Source organism: Pyxicephalus adspersus, unplaced genomic scaffold (assembly GCF_032062135.1).
Source record: "Pyxicephalus adspersus unplaced genomic scaffold, UCB_Pads_2.0 Sca114, whole genome shotgun sequence".
NCBI classification, from domain to species: Eukaryota; Metazoa; Chordata; class Amphibia; order Anura; family Pyxicephalidae; genus Pyxicephalus; species Pyxicephalus adspersus.
This window is the reverse complement of record NW_027317121.1, coordinates 8,382-27,032: the sequence shown is the minus strand read 5'-3', so window position 1 is coordinate 27,032 and position 18,651 is coordinate 8,382. Positions and strand designations below refer to the sequence as shown.

General features: G+C 43.3%; 1 protein-coding gene and 1 non-coding gene across 2 annotated transcripts; both read left to right on the top strand.

Annotated features, from left to right (window-relative positions):
- The first annotated feature begins 2,658 nt into the window (after window positions 1-2,658).
- Window positions 2,659-2,838, top strand: LOC140344873 (U2 spliceosomal RNA). Its single transcript, XR_011923692.1, has one exon. It is a non-coding gene; the product is annotated as a U2 spliceosomal RNA (small nuclear RNA).
- Window positions 2,839-5,558: 2,720 nt separating this feature from the next.
- On the top strand, window positions 5,559-18,430 carry LOC140344872 (uncharacterized). Its single transcript, XM_072432067.1, is given in 5 exon segments — window positions 5,559-5,849; window positions 7,082-7,207; window positions 11,455-11,877; window positions 15,842-16,236; window positions 17,650-18,430. Coding segments are annotated over 5 exon segments (2,016 nt in total).
- The last annotated feature ends 221 nt before the right edge of the window (window positions 18,431-18,651 follow it).

The following is an 18,651-nucleotide window of genomic DNA, read 5'->3' as shown; positions in this document are numbered from 1 at the left end:
GTCTTCTGGCAGTGCCCCTACGCCCAAGCCGTGTTGAAGACCATGGAACAGGAACTGAGCCAATTCGTCCCGAGAACAACCATCACATACTGCGCTATGCTGTATGGTCGGTTCCACGGCGAATTCACGGAAGAAGAAGTTGAAGGAGCTTGGAGGGTTCTGAACTGTATAAAGGACGCTATCTGGTGCGCCAGGAAGCGCCTTATCCTCCGGAGGGAGAGGATGACCATTGAGGAATGCCGCAGACTGGTCCTCAGTCTGATCAGAGACTATAACCTCATGGATTCTCGGGGAGAAGAAGAGGACGTCTGAAAAGGCCCCCTTCCCACTCCCCCCCCAAGTTCACTTCAGAAATGTTCTACAAAGTGTGAAAAGTGTGAAATTAGTTGTGTAAGAGCTCAATAAAGCTTCGGGCCTGAGAGAGCTCTTAGGGACGGTTAAAGTATTGTTTAAGATGTGGATTGACAATCTGTTGGGGTGGTTTGCGGCGCAAAGCCGCAGTATGGAGGGATGCATGTATTTATTTGCGAGTGTGTTGTGGGGGATTGTAATGTAGTGTTCTGCGTTCTTGCTGCGTCGCAATTCCATGTATGTATGAACCCTAATTGTATTGTTTTTGAAAAATGTGATTAATAAAGAAATGTATTCAATCAAAAAGGAGTGCTAGTGAGTAGGTGGACGGCTGCCTCGGCCTTGAGGTGTTCCTGTGGGTTCCTCTCATGCTGCTATTGGGGTAAGCATCCACCGAAAACGTGAGTTGTGATCCCCTTGCTGGCTTGCCAGTGGAGGTTTTGGAGGGCGTGGCCATTGAAGGCGGTTTTTGCATGTGCAAATAAGGTGAACATAACTTTGGTTATGGAGGAGCCTTGGGGCGAGAGTGGAGACAATGTGCCTCCATACGCACGTATTCCAAATACGGTGCGTTTTTCTTTTTGTGATGACAAGGACGGTTTCCTGCTGAGATTTGTTGTGGAACAAATTTTAGGTGAGATGGCGAGTGTTCAGAAGACGGAAGTGGTTGTGATTTATGACAGTTTAAAGAAAAGGATTTTCGACGTGGTCTTTGACTCTGAAGGTATCTCCCAGGATTTTTTGGCGGTGATGGAGAAGAAAGATGACCCCAGGTTGGTAGGTGTGAAGATTATACCTCATTTTGACAAGGACATAATTTTAGTTGTTTGGATGTTTTCTCCTTTCGTGCCAGTTGGTGAAATAGTGACTTTTCTGAAAAGATTTTGTTCTGGCGGAAGAATCTTGGGAAAAGTGATGAATGAGTTTGGAATATGGACTGGTAAATGGAGGTTTGGGGTTCGGTTTATTGATGATGTGAGACCACCGGCGCGTTTCCGGTTTGGGAAAATTATTGGTGAACTGTTTTTTGCGGGTATGCCATCCTTCTGCAGGAAATGTAGAAGGTATGGCCACGAGCAGACAGTTTGTAAGGCCTGCATGGTGTGTGGGGCGCTTGATCATACGAGTGTGGCATGCACCCAACCCAGAAAGTGTTTTTTGTGTGGCGAGGAGGGACATTTATATATGTTCTGTCCATGACGGAAGAAGGATGGTGGTAGGATGGAAAAAGAGGAGGCAGTGGTTGTGGATGAAAAGAAGGAGAAAGAAGTAAGTATGGAAGTTGAACAACCCATGCTCAAGGAACCAGAAAGTGGACCCCAAAAGAAAAGACAAAAAGATGAAGTGAATGGAAGAAGTATGACTGGCAAAAAAGGAGGTATGGCGGAGGGGAAGGCTGAAGAAGATAGTGAAGATGAATGGGAGGATGAAGAGAGTGAGGAGGAGGAAAGAGGAGGAAGTGTTAAAATGGAAATAAATCGGCCTGAACCAATGAAACCTGTGAAGTCAAAAGAGAAGAGAAAACACAAGAATTTAAGAGAATAGTGTCAGAAAATAAGGAGAGAGGAATAGATGAACAAGAAGGAGTAGGAGGTAACCAACCTGGGGTATCTGGAATACAGAAAATGATAGTAAAGGATGTTTTGGAGAAGAGGATGAAGCATGAGCAAGTTAAAGTTGTGAAAGAGAAAGTTGGAACTAAAATAGGGTTAAAAGGTGGAACTGATGAGGAGAAAGCAAAGAGAACTATATGGGAAGGTGGAGTACCAAGTAAAATGGAACTAGATTGGTTAGAGGAAGTGCTAAGGAAAAAAAAATTTTCTTGGGACGTTTGTGATATGTGTAATTGGAGAGATGAGATTAAAAAAATAACTAGGAAAAAAAGGGGTATACTTACGAAGTTTTTCGGTATTCCGGAATGGTTGGAAAGAGGTTTTTATTCTTATAAAGGGGAAGTTTGGATTTTAATGCTAAAGTTTTGTATATCAGAAAAGATGCCAGAAGAGAAAATTAAAGAATTTTTTTAAACAGATTTTTTGGGGAAAGAGAATTAGAAAGTAATTATGGTTTTGGTTAGGTTTTGTGTTGAGAATATGTAAATGTAAAGGTTTTGGTGTCTTTTGAGGGTTAAGATGTTTTTTGTTTTGAAATAGATAAATAAGAATATTATTGTATGTATAAAATTATTTGTTTATGAAAAATGTTTCTTTTGTATTATTTCAAATTTTGTAAATTTCGTTTTAAAATAAATGGTTTTTATGATGATGAACGTTCAGCCCTTTGGCTGAGCCGAGGGAAGTCGTGCCAATCTTAATAAAAATTAAAAAAAAAAAATCTGTTCTTATCAGTTTAATATCTGATACGTCCCCGATCTGGGGACAATATATTAAATGGATTTTTAGAACTGGGAGATGGAAGTAGAGCTTGCTCGGTCCACTCCACGCATCGCCCTGGTATTGCAGTGCTTCCAGGAGTGGTGCAACTCTCTTACATGGTACTCCAAAGACAGAACAAGACAAAATCCTCAGCAAGAAATGGCAAGAAATGGCTGCAAATGTCACATCTGACTGGCAAACCTTTGGCCTTGGAGATTTGGGATCCACCTCAGACGAATGCTTCAGGCATGCAAACAAGCAAGCCCTCCCTCCCCTGCTTGCTTGAAGCATAGCAGCCCAGGTTTAAGCCCACCAACGCTCTGTCCTTGGAGCGGCGGTGCCCGGGCGGACTGGCGTTTGGAGGCGGGGACTGCAAAACAGGCGGATGCTGAGGCGGGCACCTGCCAGCCAGGTGTGCCTGGGCATCTGGGAAACACAGGTGGCCTCTCCTCTCACTACGACCGGCCCATACTGGGCCCACGGGGGCAGGCCCACTTGGGGGCCCTTAATGGGTTATCGCTTCTCGGCCTTTTGGCTAAGATCAAGTGTAACTTGTTTCTTAGCCAATTGAGCTAGTGAGTAGGGTTCCAGCCGCCTCGGCCTTGGGAGGTTCCTTCGGGTTCCTCCCATGCTGCTATTGGGGTAGGCGCCACCCGAAAGCGTAGAGAGCAATCCCCATAGAATCCTTCATTGGGTTGTATGGTTTTTTTTTGCTTCCTTTTTTTAGGTGATTTGCATATGCAAATATGGAGAGCGAGAGGAGAGGCGGGTACATTCGTGGTCCTTGCCCAGGAGAGCCGAGGATAACTAATTCTTTTAAAATCGTCGCCAGAAGCACACCGGTGGACTTGAAGGAGCTGGTTGAAGTTGTTCTTGTTGGAAAGCTGGGGATGAATTTGGAAACCATTCTTTACCTGCAAGATCGCTTCTCGGCCTTTTGGCTTCAATCGGATTTTATTCGTATCAAAGTCAAAAGAGCTTGTCAGTAAGGCACCAGCCGCCTCGGCCTTGGGGGGTTCCTGCGGGTTCCCCCCTTGCTGCTATTGGGGTAGACACTGCCTGAAAACCCAGAGAATCGATCGCCATAGAGCCCTTCATTGGACTGTATGGTTTTTTTTCTTCTTGTTCGTTTAGGTGATTTGCATATGCAAATATGGAGAGTGATGGAGGCTGCATCAGAGGTCCTGGTCCAGGAGAACCGAGGATTACAAATTCTTTTAAAATCGTCGCCAGAAGTCGTCCTGTGGATCTGAAGGAGCTGGTGGAAGTGCTTTTTGTCCAAAAGTTGGAGGTCAACCTTGAATCAGTTCTGTACCTGCAAGAAAGGAAAGGTAACGAATTTTATTTGACCTTTACTGACCAGTGTTCTTGTAACGCTTTCTATGACAGAGTGGCAAAAAATATTGATAGCCCTGAATGTAATGGTTTAGATTTTGTCCCCCTCTATACTGGTGGGGAGATTGCACTGTCCGTAACTGTACACAATCCGTATTTACAACCTGAAGACATCCTTTTCACCCTTTCAAAAATGTGCTATAAAATCCGTTTTGTTATGAGGGAAACAAACAGTTACGGCATTTGGAACGGGAAATTCCTATTTAAAGCAGTGTTAAAACCGGACCCTACCAGCCCTGGAGGGGTTTTTCATCTCCCCTCGGCCATCCTGATGGGAAGGGACAGAATTTTTTTGCACTATAAGGGTATGCCCAAATATTGTAGATTGTGCAAGGAGTATTGGCACACCATGGAAAACTGTCCTAACAAAGAGATCCCGACATGCAGGAAATGCGGCCAGAAAGGTCATCTGGCCAAAGATTGCACAAATCAGATAAAATGCAATAGTTGTGGAGAGGCGGGACACTCCTTTAGGGAATGCACCGCAAGGAAGTCTTATGCTCAGGCTGCCAAATCCTTACCTGAATTTGTTATTGCGGCAGAGGAACGCAGGATGAACAGAGCGGGCGAATCCCGGGCACCAACTGCTGTAGAACCAGCACAGGATAACCTTCCGGCACTGAAGGAAAGAGCGGACATACCGCCCCCGATGGCGGATGAGGGTGAGCAGGTAAATGACCCCACTGTACCCATTCTTCCCACCCCTTCCAGCTTACCTGTTGAAATCCCTCCAGTTTTGCCCATACCCCCCGGTGTGTGGCCGAGGCGTGAGGAGGAGGTGGACATGGACACATCCCCGGATTCTAAAAAAAGAAAAAATGAAGGTAACCTAGAGAAACAAGGTAAAAAGTTAATAGTTGATAACACAAACAATGACTGTCCCATTCTTCCTGAGATGGAAAGGTTAGCAGAGGAAACTGCTTTGATCAACTTACCTCTAATCGATTCTGCATCTTCCTTACCTCCCTCTGGAAATGTATTTGAGTCCGGTACTGGACTCATAGAGGACTATAGTCCTACGCCTAACCTAACGGGTCAGCAAACTACTGACGCCGGAAATCTCGTTACTGATCTTGCCTGCTCGGACTCTGATGCCTCAAGTTCATGATGGGAGTCGAACTAAAAATAGGCTCCTTGAATGTCAGGGGTTTAAAAGGCCCGGCCAGAAGGGCTGCAATATTCAATGTCTTTGAAAATTCTGATTTGTCTGTCATCTGCTTACAGGAATGCGCACTAGAGCATGACCCTAACTACAGTTACATCACTAACCAATGGACCAACGGAACGTCATTTTGGTCAGGTGACAATTCAAACCCCTCAACAGGAGTCGGCATCATGATTAAAGGTAACGGAATAAAAATTCTCAATTTTTCAGAATTAGTTCCAGGTAGAGCTTTGATGGTTAAATGCATCTACAATGACATGGAATTCGAAATAATGAATGTCTACGCCCCAACCAACAAACACGAAAGAGAAAGTTTTTTTCATACAATCCAGGTCTTCCTTACGCAGTCCACCCCCAAAATTGTGTGTGGGGATTTCAATTGCATACTCCCTGGTGAAAAACGAGCAGGCTCGCACACCCGCAGGTACGATAAAACCTCTTTAACTCTAAAAAATCTAATCTCAGACTTTGAGTTTCAGGATTCTTGGAGGATTTGTCACCCGCAAGATCCAGGATACACGTGGGGCAATATCAGATCTCAATCTCGCATAGATTACGTCTTTGTAAGTAAAATGATACACCTTATGGATGCAGAGATTTGCAATAACATCTTGTCTGACCACAAATTATTAACTGTCAAAATCAACTTACCTGTTTTGAGTAGCGGCCGCGGGATCTGGAGGCTAAACACATCAATTCTGGAGAAAAAAGAAATTAGGGAAAGGTATGAAAAGCAATACAATACTTACCAAAAGTACAAAGACAAATTCTTAAGTATCACAGATTGGTGGGATTGGGTCAAGGCCCAAACCAAATCCTTTTTCATCAGGGAAAGTAAACAGGAGGTAAAAAAACAACTAAAATGGTATAAAAATTTAAACGCACAGCTACATTTATTAAACTGCAAAACAAAGGCATAGACATGAGCGTACAAATCAACAATTTAAAATCCCAAATTAAAAAAGAGATTAACGAGAGGGGCAAACAAATTATATATAACACCAAGGTTAAAATTTTGGAATCGGATGAGAAATGCTCCCGTTTTTTCTTTAAAAAAGTAGTTGGGAGCAAACAATCAATTAAAAAAATTAACACTGCCACTACTAACGAGGAGATGCTCAGAGAAGCACATCTTTTTTATCAGAATCTCTTTAGTAAAAAATCTGTAGACCCCAACATAATGGCAGACTGCCTAAAGAATTTGGAATTAGGTTTGGGGAAGGAGGACCAACAAATTCTAGTAGACCAAATAACGGAAAAAGAGATTTATAAGATCATTAAAAGCTGTGAAAAGAATAAGTGTCCAGGCAATGATGGTCTCCCCAAAGAATACTATGAGGAATTTTGGTATTTGTTGAAAGATGACCTTTTATCTGTTTTCCAGCTAGTCGCAGGAAAGAACACGCTACCTGCTTCTTGGAGGAAAGGAATAGTCACGCTCATACCAAAAAAAGGTAATTTAGAAACACTCGAAAACTGGAGGCCCATCACACTACTTAACTGTGACTACAAATTCTTTGCCAAAATTTTAGTAGAAAGGCTGAAGGAAGTGACACACAAAATCATTCATATAAACCAATCTTGTGGTGTTCCTGGTAGGAGTGCTCAGGACAACTTGAATTTTTTGCGAGATCTCATATGGTACCAAAAAGAGAGAGACCAAAAAATTGCCCTCCTATCACTTGATTTTTCTAAAGCCTTTGATCGAGTCTCCCATGACCTCCTTTGGGCCGTACTGAACAAAATGAACTTACCTGCTAATTTTATCCAAAATATTTTTTCCCTTTATGAACAGGCTACCAGCCAAGTGCTGGTTAATGGCTATTTATCGGAACCAATTCCTTTAAGATCCGGAGTCAAGCAGGGCTGCCCGCTCTCCCCTCTGCTGTTTGTGTGCTCTTTGGAACCCCTTTTGGCACTGGTAAGAAAGACCAAAGCAGTAAGAGGAGTCTCCCTCCCGGGAGGGGGTGGAGTGGCAGCAAAAACCGTAGCATACATGGATGATGTGGTTATGTTATGTACCTCAGAGATGGAAATTAACAAAATGCTATTACTTACCAAAATTTTCTGTTTGGGCTCAGGTTTCCAACTCAACCTGGAGAAGTGCGAATGCCTCACGATAGGTGAATGGGTCAAAGGCAACATCAACATCCGGTCAGTAGAGGTAATCAAAATTTTAGGTGTTATGTTTGACAGGAACAACAACGGAGCCCTAAATTGGGAAAAAATTAAGTTCAAATTAGCCCAAAAAACGGCCTTTTGGAGGCTAAGAAAATTAACCTTGGAGGGTAAGGTATTAATCACAAAATCTGTACTGCTGCCGCAACTGCTATACCTAAGTTTGGTTTTTCCTCCCAATAATACAGTGATGTGACAACTCAATAAGATTATGTATAGATTCACTTGGAATTCTTCTGCAGAGAGAGTCAAGAGGGAGACCATGCAGAAAGTCAAAAACAAAGGGGGTAAAAGAAATGCCCAACTTGAGAGTGGCGCTATGGGGCAGCTACTTCTCCCTTTGCTTCAAATGTTTAATCGATAAGTCCAACTATTGGAATCTGTTCTTGAAATATGCAGCCGGTCACATTTTTAGAAGGAGAAACTGGTATAGGCCGGAACAGACCACTCCAATTCTAATAACACCTCCAAAACAATATATAATTTTGGAAAAGTTCATTATTGATCATGACTTAAAGCATATGGAGCCGTCATCCCTAAAAAATTACCAATCTCTCAAAAAGCTACTTCAAATAGACATCGTAACACCCGTCTCAAACTTTGGTGAAATTAAATCAAAAAGTATATGGGAGATGACAAACAAAAATTATTTGTCCAATGAGTTAAAGGACGTTGCATGGCAGACCGTGCACGAATGTCTGGCCACTAGGGCCTTCCAACATTAAAGAGGAATAGTAGCTCGGGCCAAGTGCCCTAGATCAGAATGCAATATAGATGAGACCATCTTGCACGTCTTTTGGAACTGTCCATATGCTCAAAAAGTATGGAAAAAAGTGGGAAAACTCCTTAAAAAACTAACTGGCTTGGGAAAGCTAGACCACTTAGTAATCCTGTATGGGTTCATGCCCCAAATATCTCCTTCTAAAACGCAAATAGCATGGATCACCATCAATTGCTTCAAATGCGCACTTTGGAAAATAAGGAATATTTTCCTCTATAAATCCGATTACATTCCGGCCGAAGAGTGCGTAAAATACGCACTGAGTAAAATGTTCACTTTTTTCTTAAGGGATTGTCAAAATCTGGGGACGCCCAGAGCGAAGGAGGCCTGGTTTGCGCACCTATGGAATTCCTTGATAAGTAATAACTAACCTTTTTTTTCTTATGTTTAACAGGTTATGGTGGAGTTTTTGCATGATGTATAATGCTAATACTTACCTTTTCTTTTTCCCTTGGTTGGAAAAAAAAAAAAAAAAAAAAAGAATGCCGGCTTAGGTAGGGTTTGGTTTATCAGGAAAATAAGGTTGAAACTTACCTGGTTTATGTTTCCTTTTGCATCTGTAAAACAAAAAACTTTGTGTTTAGGTTGAAAAATATATTTAAAGGGCTTCATAATTTTGGAAGAAGGGGATTCCTTCTCCTTAGTGTGGTTGTAGGTAGGGTGTACTTACCTGTGCCTCTCTTGTTCTCCGGCCCTGGAAAGGGCAAAACAAAAACCTGAAAAAACAAAAATATGGTTAAAATTTCCTTCTTTCCTTTCAAACAAAATAGAATTCCAAGTGTGTCTACAAAGCTTTCTTGTATATAGAAAAACTATGGTTTAAATAGGGCCACATATAAAAGATCCTATGTAAAAAATTTTTTTTTGTGATCTCTGGTCATAATCGTGTTATTGGATAAGGGATGTTGGTTTCCCTGGTCTACTATTGAAATATGGTTTCTTCTGCATGTTTCTATAGAGAAAATGATATCTAATCTGGTTACGTACCTTGTCTAACATTTTAAGGAACATCTTGAGGGATACATTCCCAAGAAAAACTGGGGTAATGAAGTTTTTGGTTTTCCATCGCCAGTCCGTGTTTTTCCCTTTGGTGTCATCTAAGAAATATCTGGATGTTAAAATTTGTTAGGGGTCATAATCAACTTTTCTCTCATGGAAAATGGATAAAACAACATACTTGCCTGCACTTTTCTGAATATGGTGATAATATGTTAAAACTTTTTTGTCTTCTTATAATGTGTACAGTTAAGCGCTATATGAAACTAAAGGTCCTTCTATACATAAGGCCATGGTTTAGCAGGGCAATATGTAAGACCCTGTGTGAAACCCTTTGGTCTCTGTCTCTAAAAATGTAATACCCTCAAGGAAGGTTGGGTTGCACTACCTCCGGCAGGAGGGAAATATGGTCTAGTGTTTCAAAGTATGTATCCTTTTGTCATCTGTTTGTTATAAACCACTATGAGTATTAACTGCTGACATATATGATACCTTGTCAATGCCTTTTTGGGGTACATTGCTACGAGCACTAACTGCCAAGAGTATAAAGGTTTTTTGAGTGGCGTTAAAAACTATGAGTATTAACTGCCAAAAAAGAGGATCTTTTTGTTCCTGGGTGATGTAATCTTGTGCTATGAGCATCAACTGCTGAAAACATACGATGCAGTGTATAATTGTTATCTGGTAATGCAGTGTATACGAGCAACAACTGATAAAAATATTACATCTTGGGTATTAACCTATGGAATGTACAACATCTTGACGACATAACTTTCTTTGTTGTGTACTAGCTGCAAAAAATTTATAATCTTTCTGACGCAGTTGCCTGATGAGGCAATTTCTACGAGTAATAACTGCAAAGTGTGTAACATTTGTCGCTAGGTGTTGAAATCTCACTGCAAGTATCAACTGCTGGAATGTATAAATACTTTGAAAAATGGAAATTGTTATGTACATTGAGTACCAACCGTCATAATGTATTAACATCTGGTTGCAGTTTTTTGCTCTTTTTGTAAAATCACTTCTGTTATGCTACTGTTACCTTGTATAACTGTTAAAGTTGCATGGCAACTGCTACGAGCACTAACTGCCTAACATCCTGGTGATGTAACCCGCTATGAATACAAATTGTTAAAATGTACTATGAGTGTATAACGCTTTGCTATGTTTTTTTAACTGCCAAAGTGTATAAACATCTCCGATGATGTAACCCATTACAAGTAATAACTGCTGAAGTTATGAGTATTAACTGCCAATATGTACATCCTTGTAAACCTACTACGAGTAATAACTGCTGATTGCTACGTGTATTAACTGCTGCCACCTGTCATAGAAGCACATATAAGATATTCATGCCTTCCTTTCTTGCAGCGTACAATACTGCTGTGGTGCTGCCCGTCCGGTGATAGGCAGCTACATCCTCTTCCCCTTTGTTATCCCTGGACAGGAGCCCATTCTATTTCAGTTATGGACTTTTTTTGCGTGGCATTGCCAGTCCTGGAATAGGCGGCCGCACACCCTTTGTTTTTCCCTGGGCAGGAGCCCCATCTATTTAAGTTACGGACTTTTCCTTTAAAGTGGCAACGCCAGTCTTTTGATAGGCGGCCATGGGAATGGCAAGCCCTTCCCCTCGAGGTGGGTGGCCTACAAAAAGGACTCCTGGGCAGGAGCCCCATCTGCCTCCGTCTGCTTTTTCTTGGATTTATCCTTTCTTACATCGGTTGATGGACTTTTTTTGTTTGGAGAATACATCCTGGATTTACTTTATTATCTGACCTCCTTTTTCCATAAGTGGACATTATACTATGGACTTTTCTTTATTTACTTACCTTGTGATTCAAGTTTATGTTCTTCCTCTCCAAAGAAACCTGGAAAAAAAAAAAAAGGAAATTTATGTTACAAATTTGTATTTCAAAATTGATTTATGTATATACTTACCTGTTTTTTATATTTTCATAATAAAAATTAAAAAAAAAAAAAAAATCTGCCTTTGCCCTTAGGGGTGTTGAGACTTTTTAAAGTTGATACGGTGGATCTCGCTTGGTCTATCCCAGCCACTAGGTCCTGGTGAGGTACCCTCTACTCGGCCCTGTAGGATCGTCGATTAAATTCGGCTTCACCTACTTGCTGCTATTGGGTTAGAGGCTTAGCCCTTGCCAGGAACGAGCTTGCGATCCTCCCTTACCCCCACCTTTGTGTCACTACCCCGGTAGTGGACACACAACTGCCTTTACAAAGGCAAAGAGCGAAGAGATCCTGAGGAACCACTGAAGCCGACCAGCAAGACACTGAGGAAGCCGAAGCCAGCAGCCGAAGCCGAGGACCGAAGCCGACGCCAGAAGCCGAAGCCGACGCCAGAAAGCCGAAGCCGAAGCCTGAAGCCGAAGCCGCAGCTGAAGCCCGAGGTGTCCAAGACCGAGGCGAAGATGGCCCCAAAGAAACAAGAAAAGAAGAAGCACCTGGAACAGGCCCAAGCCAGCCAGGGACAGGAAGAAAGACCCTCCACCTCCACCCCAGCAAGACCAGCCCCGGCTGCAGCAGCAGGAGCAGAGGCAAATGGAAGACGCCAGACCGCCGACGGGGTTCCAGCCCTGGAACCCTGGATGAAGCAGACGGTCGTCCTCCAACTGAAGGAGGTGAACCCCCCCCCCCCCCCCTCTTTTTAGGGGACGACCTTAAATCTCTTTTTGAGCCTAGTCAGGAGAAGGAAATTGATCCTTTAAATGTTGTAGAGGAAGTTTCAGAAGTGGCAGAAACTCCTCAAATCGACATCCCAGTCCCTCCTCTCGAGGAGGATGAAATGGAGTTGGAAACTCCAAGATACAAAAGAAAAAAAGGAGGAAAGTGAGGAGGAAGACGCAGGTGGAATTACAAAATCTACCGCCCCAAGGGGTGAAAGTCAACTACCTTTCGAGGATATCCTTTCACCAGCTGATTCTACCGCTTTGCACATCTCAGATGTCGAAAGCCTGCCAAGTGAGGGCGGAGGGAACAGCCCTATGATCACCAGGCTTTCCATTTAACTTCAAAGTAGCATCTTTAAACGTCCGGGGTCTAAATGACCCACGGAAAAGAGCAACTTTGTATGAGTATTTTTGTAATAAAAGTGATGACATTATCTTTCTACAAGAATGCCAAGTCGGCTTTAAATCTGAGTACCCTGAATGGAAGGAGCTTTGGAAAGGAAAAGTCATTCTATCAGGAGGAAATGAGAACAAGAATGACGGAGTGGCCATCTTGTGCAAAAATGGTTGGTCCGTTCTTGAGACTGTTCATATTCACCCTGGGAGAGCCTTAATGGCAGTTGTGGAAAAAAATAACCAAAAAATCAAATGCATTAACATTTACGCTCCGGTCAAAAAACATGAGCGAAAGGAGCTCTTTCAAAAAATCCAATTGTTTCTAACTGGGGAAAACCCCATAATTCTGGGAGGAGACTTTAACTGTGATGTTCTCTCCGAACGAAAAAGAGATGGCTCAGCCTCCATTCTAAAAAATATTACTAATGCAACAGAACTTCTCGATGCTTGGGTTGCCTCTGGAAAGGACGCGGATAACTTTACTACTTGGTCCAGCTCCCGGGCAACCTCTCGCATCGATTACTTTTTTATATCCAAGAATCTAAAGATAAATTTTTTCAACACAGAAGAATCTGTCTTTTCTGACCACAAAATTCTGACTTGTCATCTACAACGCCTAGGCTCGGAAGAAAGAAAATCCTCCTACTGGAAGTTGAACACTCAACTGCTGGAGGACACCGAAACTAAGGAATCTTTTGCTAAAGAATATTATATTTGGAAGGCTAAGTTGTCTGGCATTTCCAATAAGGAAGAACATTGGGACAAACTTAAGGAATTCTTCAGGTCCTTTTTCATAAAAAAGGGAAAGGAAAAAAGTAGAAAATCAAAAGTCTTCTATTCTAAACTAAATAGGAAGCTCCAATCTCTTCTTCTGCTTGGAAAGTACGGCATAAAGGTTGAAAGCGAAGCAAGGAACGTCAGGAAGGAAATCAAAAAGGTCTTGGAAGAAAGAGGAAGACACATAATTTTCAACTCCCGTGTCCGGATCCTCGAGCAGGATGAAAAATGTTCCAATTTTTTCTTTAAGAAGATAAGGGGAAGAAGAGACTACATCCAGAAGATTGAAGGTGAAGAAAAACTAGAAGACAAGAAGAGGGTAATCAGAGACTTCTTCCAAGACCTCTATAGCAACAAACCCTTGGACGAATCCTTAGTTAGCTATTTCCTTGACCAGCTGGACCGCTCCTTCTCTTTGGATGAAAGGGCTCTCTTGGACAGCCCAATCCTCGAATGTGAAATAACAGTCAGGAAAAAGCTTGATTTGTGGAAACTGCGCTCCCTTACAATAGAAGGGAAAGTCCTCATCTTTAAACAAGTCATTACTCCCTTAGTTCTGTACACTTCCATGATCTTTTCTCCTCCAAGAAATGTTCTGTCCAAACTAAACAAGCTTGGTTTCTACTTCCTTTGGAATGCCAAGATGGACAGACTGAGGAGAAATGAGGTTTGTAAAGACAAAGCTTTAGGAGGAAGAGGTTTCCCAGATATCAGGCGCTTCATTGGCGCCAAATACGTAGCCTATGTGGCAAACAAGTTAGACTATAAAGGGAATTCCACAATTTCCAACTTCATGAAATATCAGCTGGCCTTTTTTGCCCGGAGATACAGTTGGTTCCAGACACAAACTTCAAAGCCTTACAGATGGACTCCTCCAGAACACTATATACCAGTTGAAAGATATATCCGAGAATTTAATCTCCCCTCATCGGAGAAAAACATCTTGTTGGATCACAAAAAAATTCTGGCAAGGATTAAGGAGGGGGAGCATGTGGCTTTAGTGAGCAATTTCTCTGGGGTTAAATCTAAAAAGATATGGGAGAGAGTATTTTTCTCAGGGCTCTCAAACGAGCAAATAGATTTAGTTTGGAGTAGTTTGAGAGACTGCCTGCCTACCAGGAGTTTCCAACACAGAAGGGGCTTGATTAGGTCTGCTCAATGCCCCAGGGAACTTTGTGGGGGGGGAGGAAACACCCCTTCATATTTTCTGGAATTGCTATTATGCTAGGAAAGTTTGGACCAAAATTAGAAATGTTATAAAGGAAGATAGGTGGTATCCAATTTCTCAATTTTGAAATTGTGCTTTTTGGTGAGGGGATTGACCCCTCCCTCCTTTAGATTGGCCTGGTATATCATTAACTCCATGAAAATGGCCATATGGAAGGCAAGATGCATCCTCCTTTTCAAAAAGGAGTTACTTAAAGTTCAAGACTGCATCAAGTTAGGCTATAGCTTGCTTTATCTTTATTTCTGGAGAGACAAAATCCATTTAGGAGAAAAAAAGGCAAGATTAGATTGGAAATTGGCTCTGTGGGAGCATTAGGTTCCCCCATTTTTCAGATTATCTAATGATGATTCCGAATTCAGATCAAATGACCACGTCACTTGCCCCCGGTGGCGGATGAGGGTAAGCAAGCTAATGATCTTAATGTACCTGTTCATTCCAGCTTACCTGAAGAAATCCTTCCAGGTTTGTCCAGGCCTTCTGGTGTGCAGGCGAGGCGTGAAGAGGAGGTGGATATGGACACATCTGCAGACTCTAAAAAGAGGAAAAGTGAAGGTAACATAGAAAAACAAGGGAAAAAACTAATAGTGGATAATACAAATAATGAATGTCCTATCTTACCTGAAATGGAAAGATTAGTAGAAGAAACAGCTTTAATAAATGTGGATAACTCACCTCCGATTGATCCGGTATCCTCCTTAACCCCTTCTGGAAGGGAGGCTGTGTCAGGAATAAGATCCGGTACTGGATTAATTGAAGATTTTAGCCCAATGCCTGTTTTAACGGGTCAGCAAATTACTGACGCCGGTAACCTCGTATCAGACCTTGCTTGTTCGGATTCAGAAATCTCAGATACATGATGGGAGTAGAATTCAAAATCGGCTCCTTGAATGTTAGGGGTTTAAAGAGCCCGGCAAGAAGGGCTACAATATTTGATGTATTTGGAAAATCTGACCTATCTATTATTTGTCTGCAGGAGTGTGCATTAGAGCACGATCCCAATTACAACTACATTACTAAACAATGGACAAAAGGAGCATCAGTTTGGTCGGGTGACAACTCAAACCCATCATCTGGAGTAGGTATTATGATAAAAGGTAATGAGATTAAAATCATAAGTTTTACAGAGCTGGTACCAGGTAGAGCATTGGTGGCCAAATGCAAATATAACGATATGGAATTTGAAATCATGAACATCTATGCTCCAACAAATAAGCATGAAAGGGAAAAATTTTTCTGTACAATCCAATTTTTTCTCACACAGTCCACTCCAAAAATTGTTTGTGGCGACTTTAACTGTGTACTCCCCGGTGAAAAGCGAGCAGGCTCGCATTCCCGCAGACAAGACAAAACATCTTTGATTTTAGAAAATCTAATCTTGGATTTTGAATTACAGGACACTTGGAAAATCAGTCATCCGCAAGACCCAGGATATACGTGGGGTAACGTCAAATCCAAATCTCGCATTGACCCCTGGAACCCTGGATGAAGCAGACGGTCATCCTCCAATTGAAGGAGGTGAACGGGAAAATACCGGATATGACGGCGGAGGTGTTTCGGAAGAAGATGGTCATCGACCAAGGCTTCGCCAAGGTGGAGACCCTCTCCATCCAAGCCTTGGTCAGAGGAATATTCTACGTGACTTTTGTGTCCCTACAAGTCTGTAGAAAATATTGGGAGAAAGTGAAGGCGGCAGAACCCGGATCTCCTTTCAGCAACTTCGTTGCAAATTCGCCCATTCAACGGGAAGAAAGAAGAGTCACGGTGTCGATGCGAAGCCCTCACATCCCAGGACAACATATTGCGACTTTCCTGAGGAGGTTCTGCACGGTGCTGAGAGAGCCAACCCGGATCCTGGACGCCAACGGCTTCTGGACTGGTAAGTGGACCCTCACATGCAAATTGTGGACAAAGTCTTGCCCTCCTGTCTGTGGACTTTGAGAAAGCTTTCGACAGAGTCTCTCACCTCTTTCTCTTCAAGGTCCTGGAGAAAATAGGCTGCCCAGTAAATCTGAGAAACCAAATCTCCAGTCTGTACTCAAATTTCTCTAGCAAAATCTCTGTAAGTGGGGTCAAGCAGGGCTGTCCCTTGTACCCCATCCCCTTTATTTGTGTTATCGAGCCTCTGTTATGCGCCTTGAGAAAGGACAAAGTCATAAACGTTTTTTTTTATCCCAGGCAGTAGCGGAGAACAGGTCAAATGTGTCGCTTTTATGGATGACATTATCATCGCAAGGAAAAGCAGGAGTTTAATAAGAGCCCAAAGTTCTGGAATGGTTTTGCGGTGCCTCCAACTTTAAAATCATATATGGACAAATCAAATCTTAATTGGAAATTTCTACGTCGATCCCAAACTAACTTTCACCAAAGTCCTGGACCTGAAGATCCTTGGTGTATGGTTTTCTGGCAATTGCTCAAACTTCAAAAATTGGGAATCCCTCTTGGAGAGAGTTCGGAAAAAGCTTGATATGTGGAAGATGCGCTCCCTTTCAATGGAAGGGAAAATTCTCATCTTAAAGCAAGTTATCATTCCTTTGATCCTATACACTTCCATGATTTTTACTCCTTCCAGGAATATACTGTCCAAGCTGAACAAGCTTGGCTTCTACTTTCTTTGGAATGCCAAGATGGACAGACTGAGGAGAAGTGAGATTTACAAAGACAAAGTTTTAGGAGGAAGAGGTTTTCCAGACATTAGACGTTTCATTGTATGTAGTATGTAGCGTATGTGGTGAGCAAGTTGGACTGTAAAGAGAATTCTGTAATCTCTAATTTCATGAAGTACCAGCTAGGTTTCTTTGCCCGAAGATTGGTTCCGGATGCAAAATTACAAAGCCTTACAAATGGAGCACTATATCCCCGTGGAAAGATACATCCGAGAATTTAACCTCTCTTTTCTGGAGAAAAACACCTTGTTGGAACACAAAAATTTTTTAGCACAAATTAAGGAAGGGGAGCATGTTGCTTTAGTGAGCAACTTCTCTGGGAACAAATCCAAAGAAATATGGGAAAGATTCTTCTTCTCGGGACTCTCCAATGATCAAATAGATTTGGTCTGGAATAGTTTGAGAGACTGCCTGCCTACCAGGAGCTTTCAACATAGAAGGGGCTTAATTAGATCCGCCCAGTGTCCTAGGGAATTCTGAGGGGGGGGGGGGGACACACCTTCATATTTTTTGGAATTGCAGGTTTGCTAGAAAAGTCTGGCATAAAGTTGGAAATGTCATCAAGGAGGTGGGAGGCATCCAGCTTCTTAATTTTGAAATAGTTCCTGGATCCTGGATGCCAACGGCTTCTGGACTGGTAAGTGGACCCTCACCTGCAAGCTCAGGAGAGGCCACCACGGGGGACCTCCTGCACTTGCCACAGTGCATCAATCTCGGCCCATGCCCCGGAATCCTCCATTACGAGGATATGCCCCGGACCTGGAAAAGGTGCGGAGCAGAAGGCCACGTAGGGAAGGATTGCCCCGCAGTGTTCTGTAGACTCTCCCGTGCCACAGGGCACGAGTCCAAGGACTGTCCTCGGACTAAGATCTGCAACCTCTGCGGGGAAAGAGACTACTTATACCAGGAATGCCCCTAGAGGACAAGGTCCTACACTGGGGTATTGAGAGGCACAGGACATGGAGTCAACCACATCGAACATGACAACAGAGTGGGACCGTCCACAAGAGGTGAGCACAGATCCCCAGATGCTCAAGGGCAGCCTACCTCCCCACCTGCTCCTCCCAGACCATCCTCCTCCAACCCCAGACCCCACACCTCCCGGGACCCCACCCAGGCCACCCAGCCAAAAACCTCCCCCAGGCCCACTGTACCTGGCCCCAACCCCGCAAGACCCACCCAGTCACCACCCTCCACCCCACTCACAACCCAATCCCAACCATCCTCCCCATCAACCCAGTCCCCCCCAGAAATCCCTCCCCCACAAACCCAAGACCAAATCCTTCAAATCCCCCAAATCAACCCGGAGCAACAAGCTCCCCCCCAACCCACGGACTCAGTCCACCACCGCCCCAGAAACCCAAACCCCTCCTCCATCCCCCCAAGAATCAACCCCCCAACGCAGCACCACAGACCCAGCCCCATCATCCACAACCCCTGACCTCTCCTCAGAAGAGGCCTTCCCTCCCCTCCTCCCCCCTACCGAGATGGACACCTCAGGTACCTTCAGGAGGGGGGGGGGGAGAGAAAACTCCCCCAAAGCCCCGCCTCAGACACACAGAGCTGTCCCTAAAAAGGCAGGCCACGGAGGAGGAAACTCCTCCTCTACTCCCCCCTGCCCAGCTTACCGAGAACCTCGCAGAGGTCGTCGAGTATCTGGAC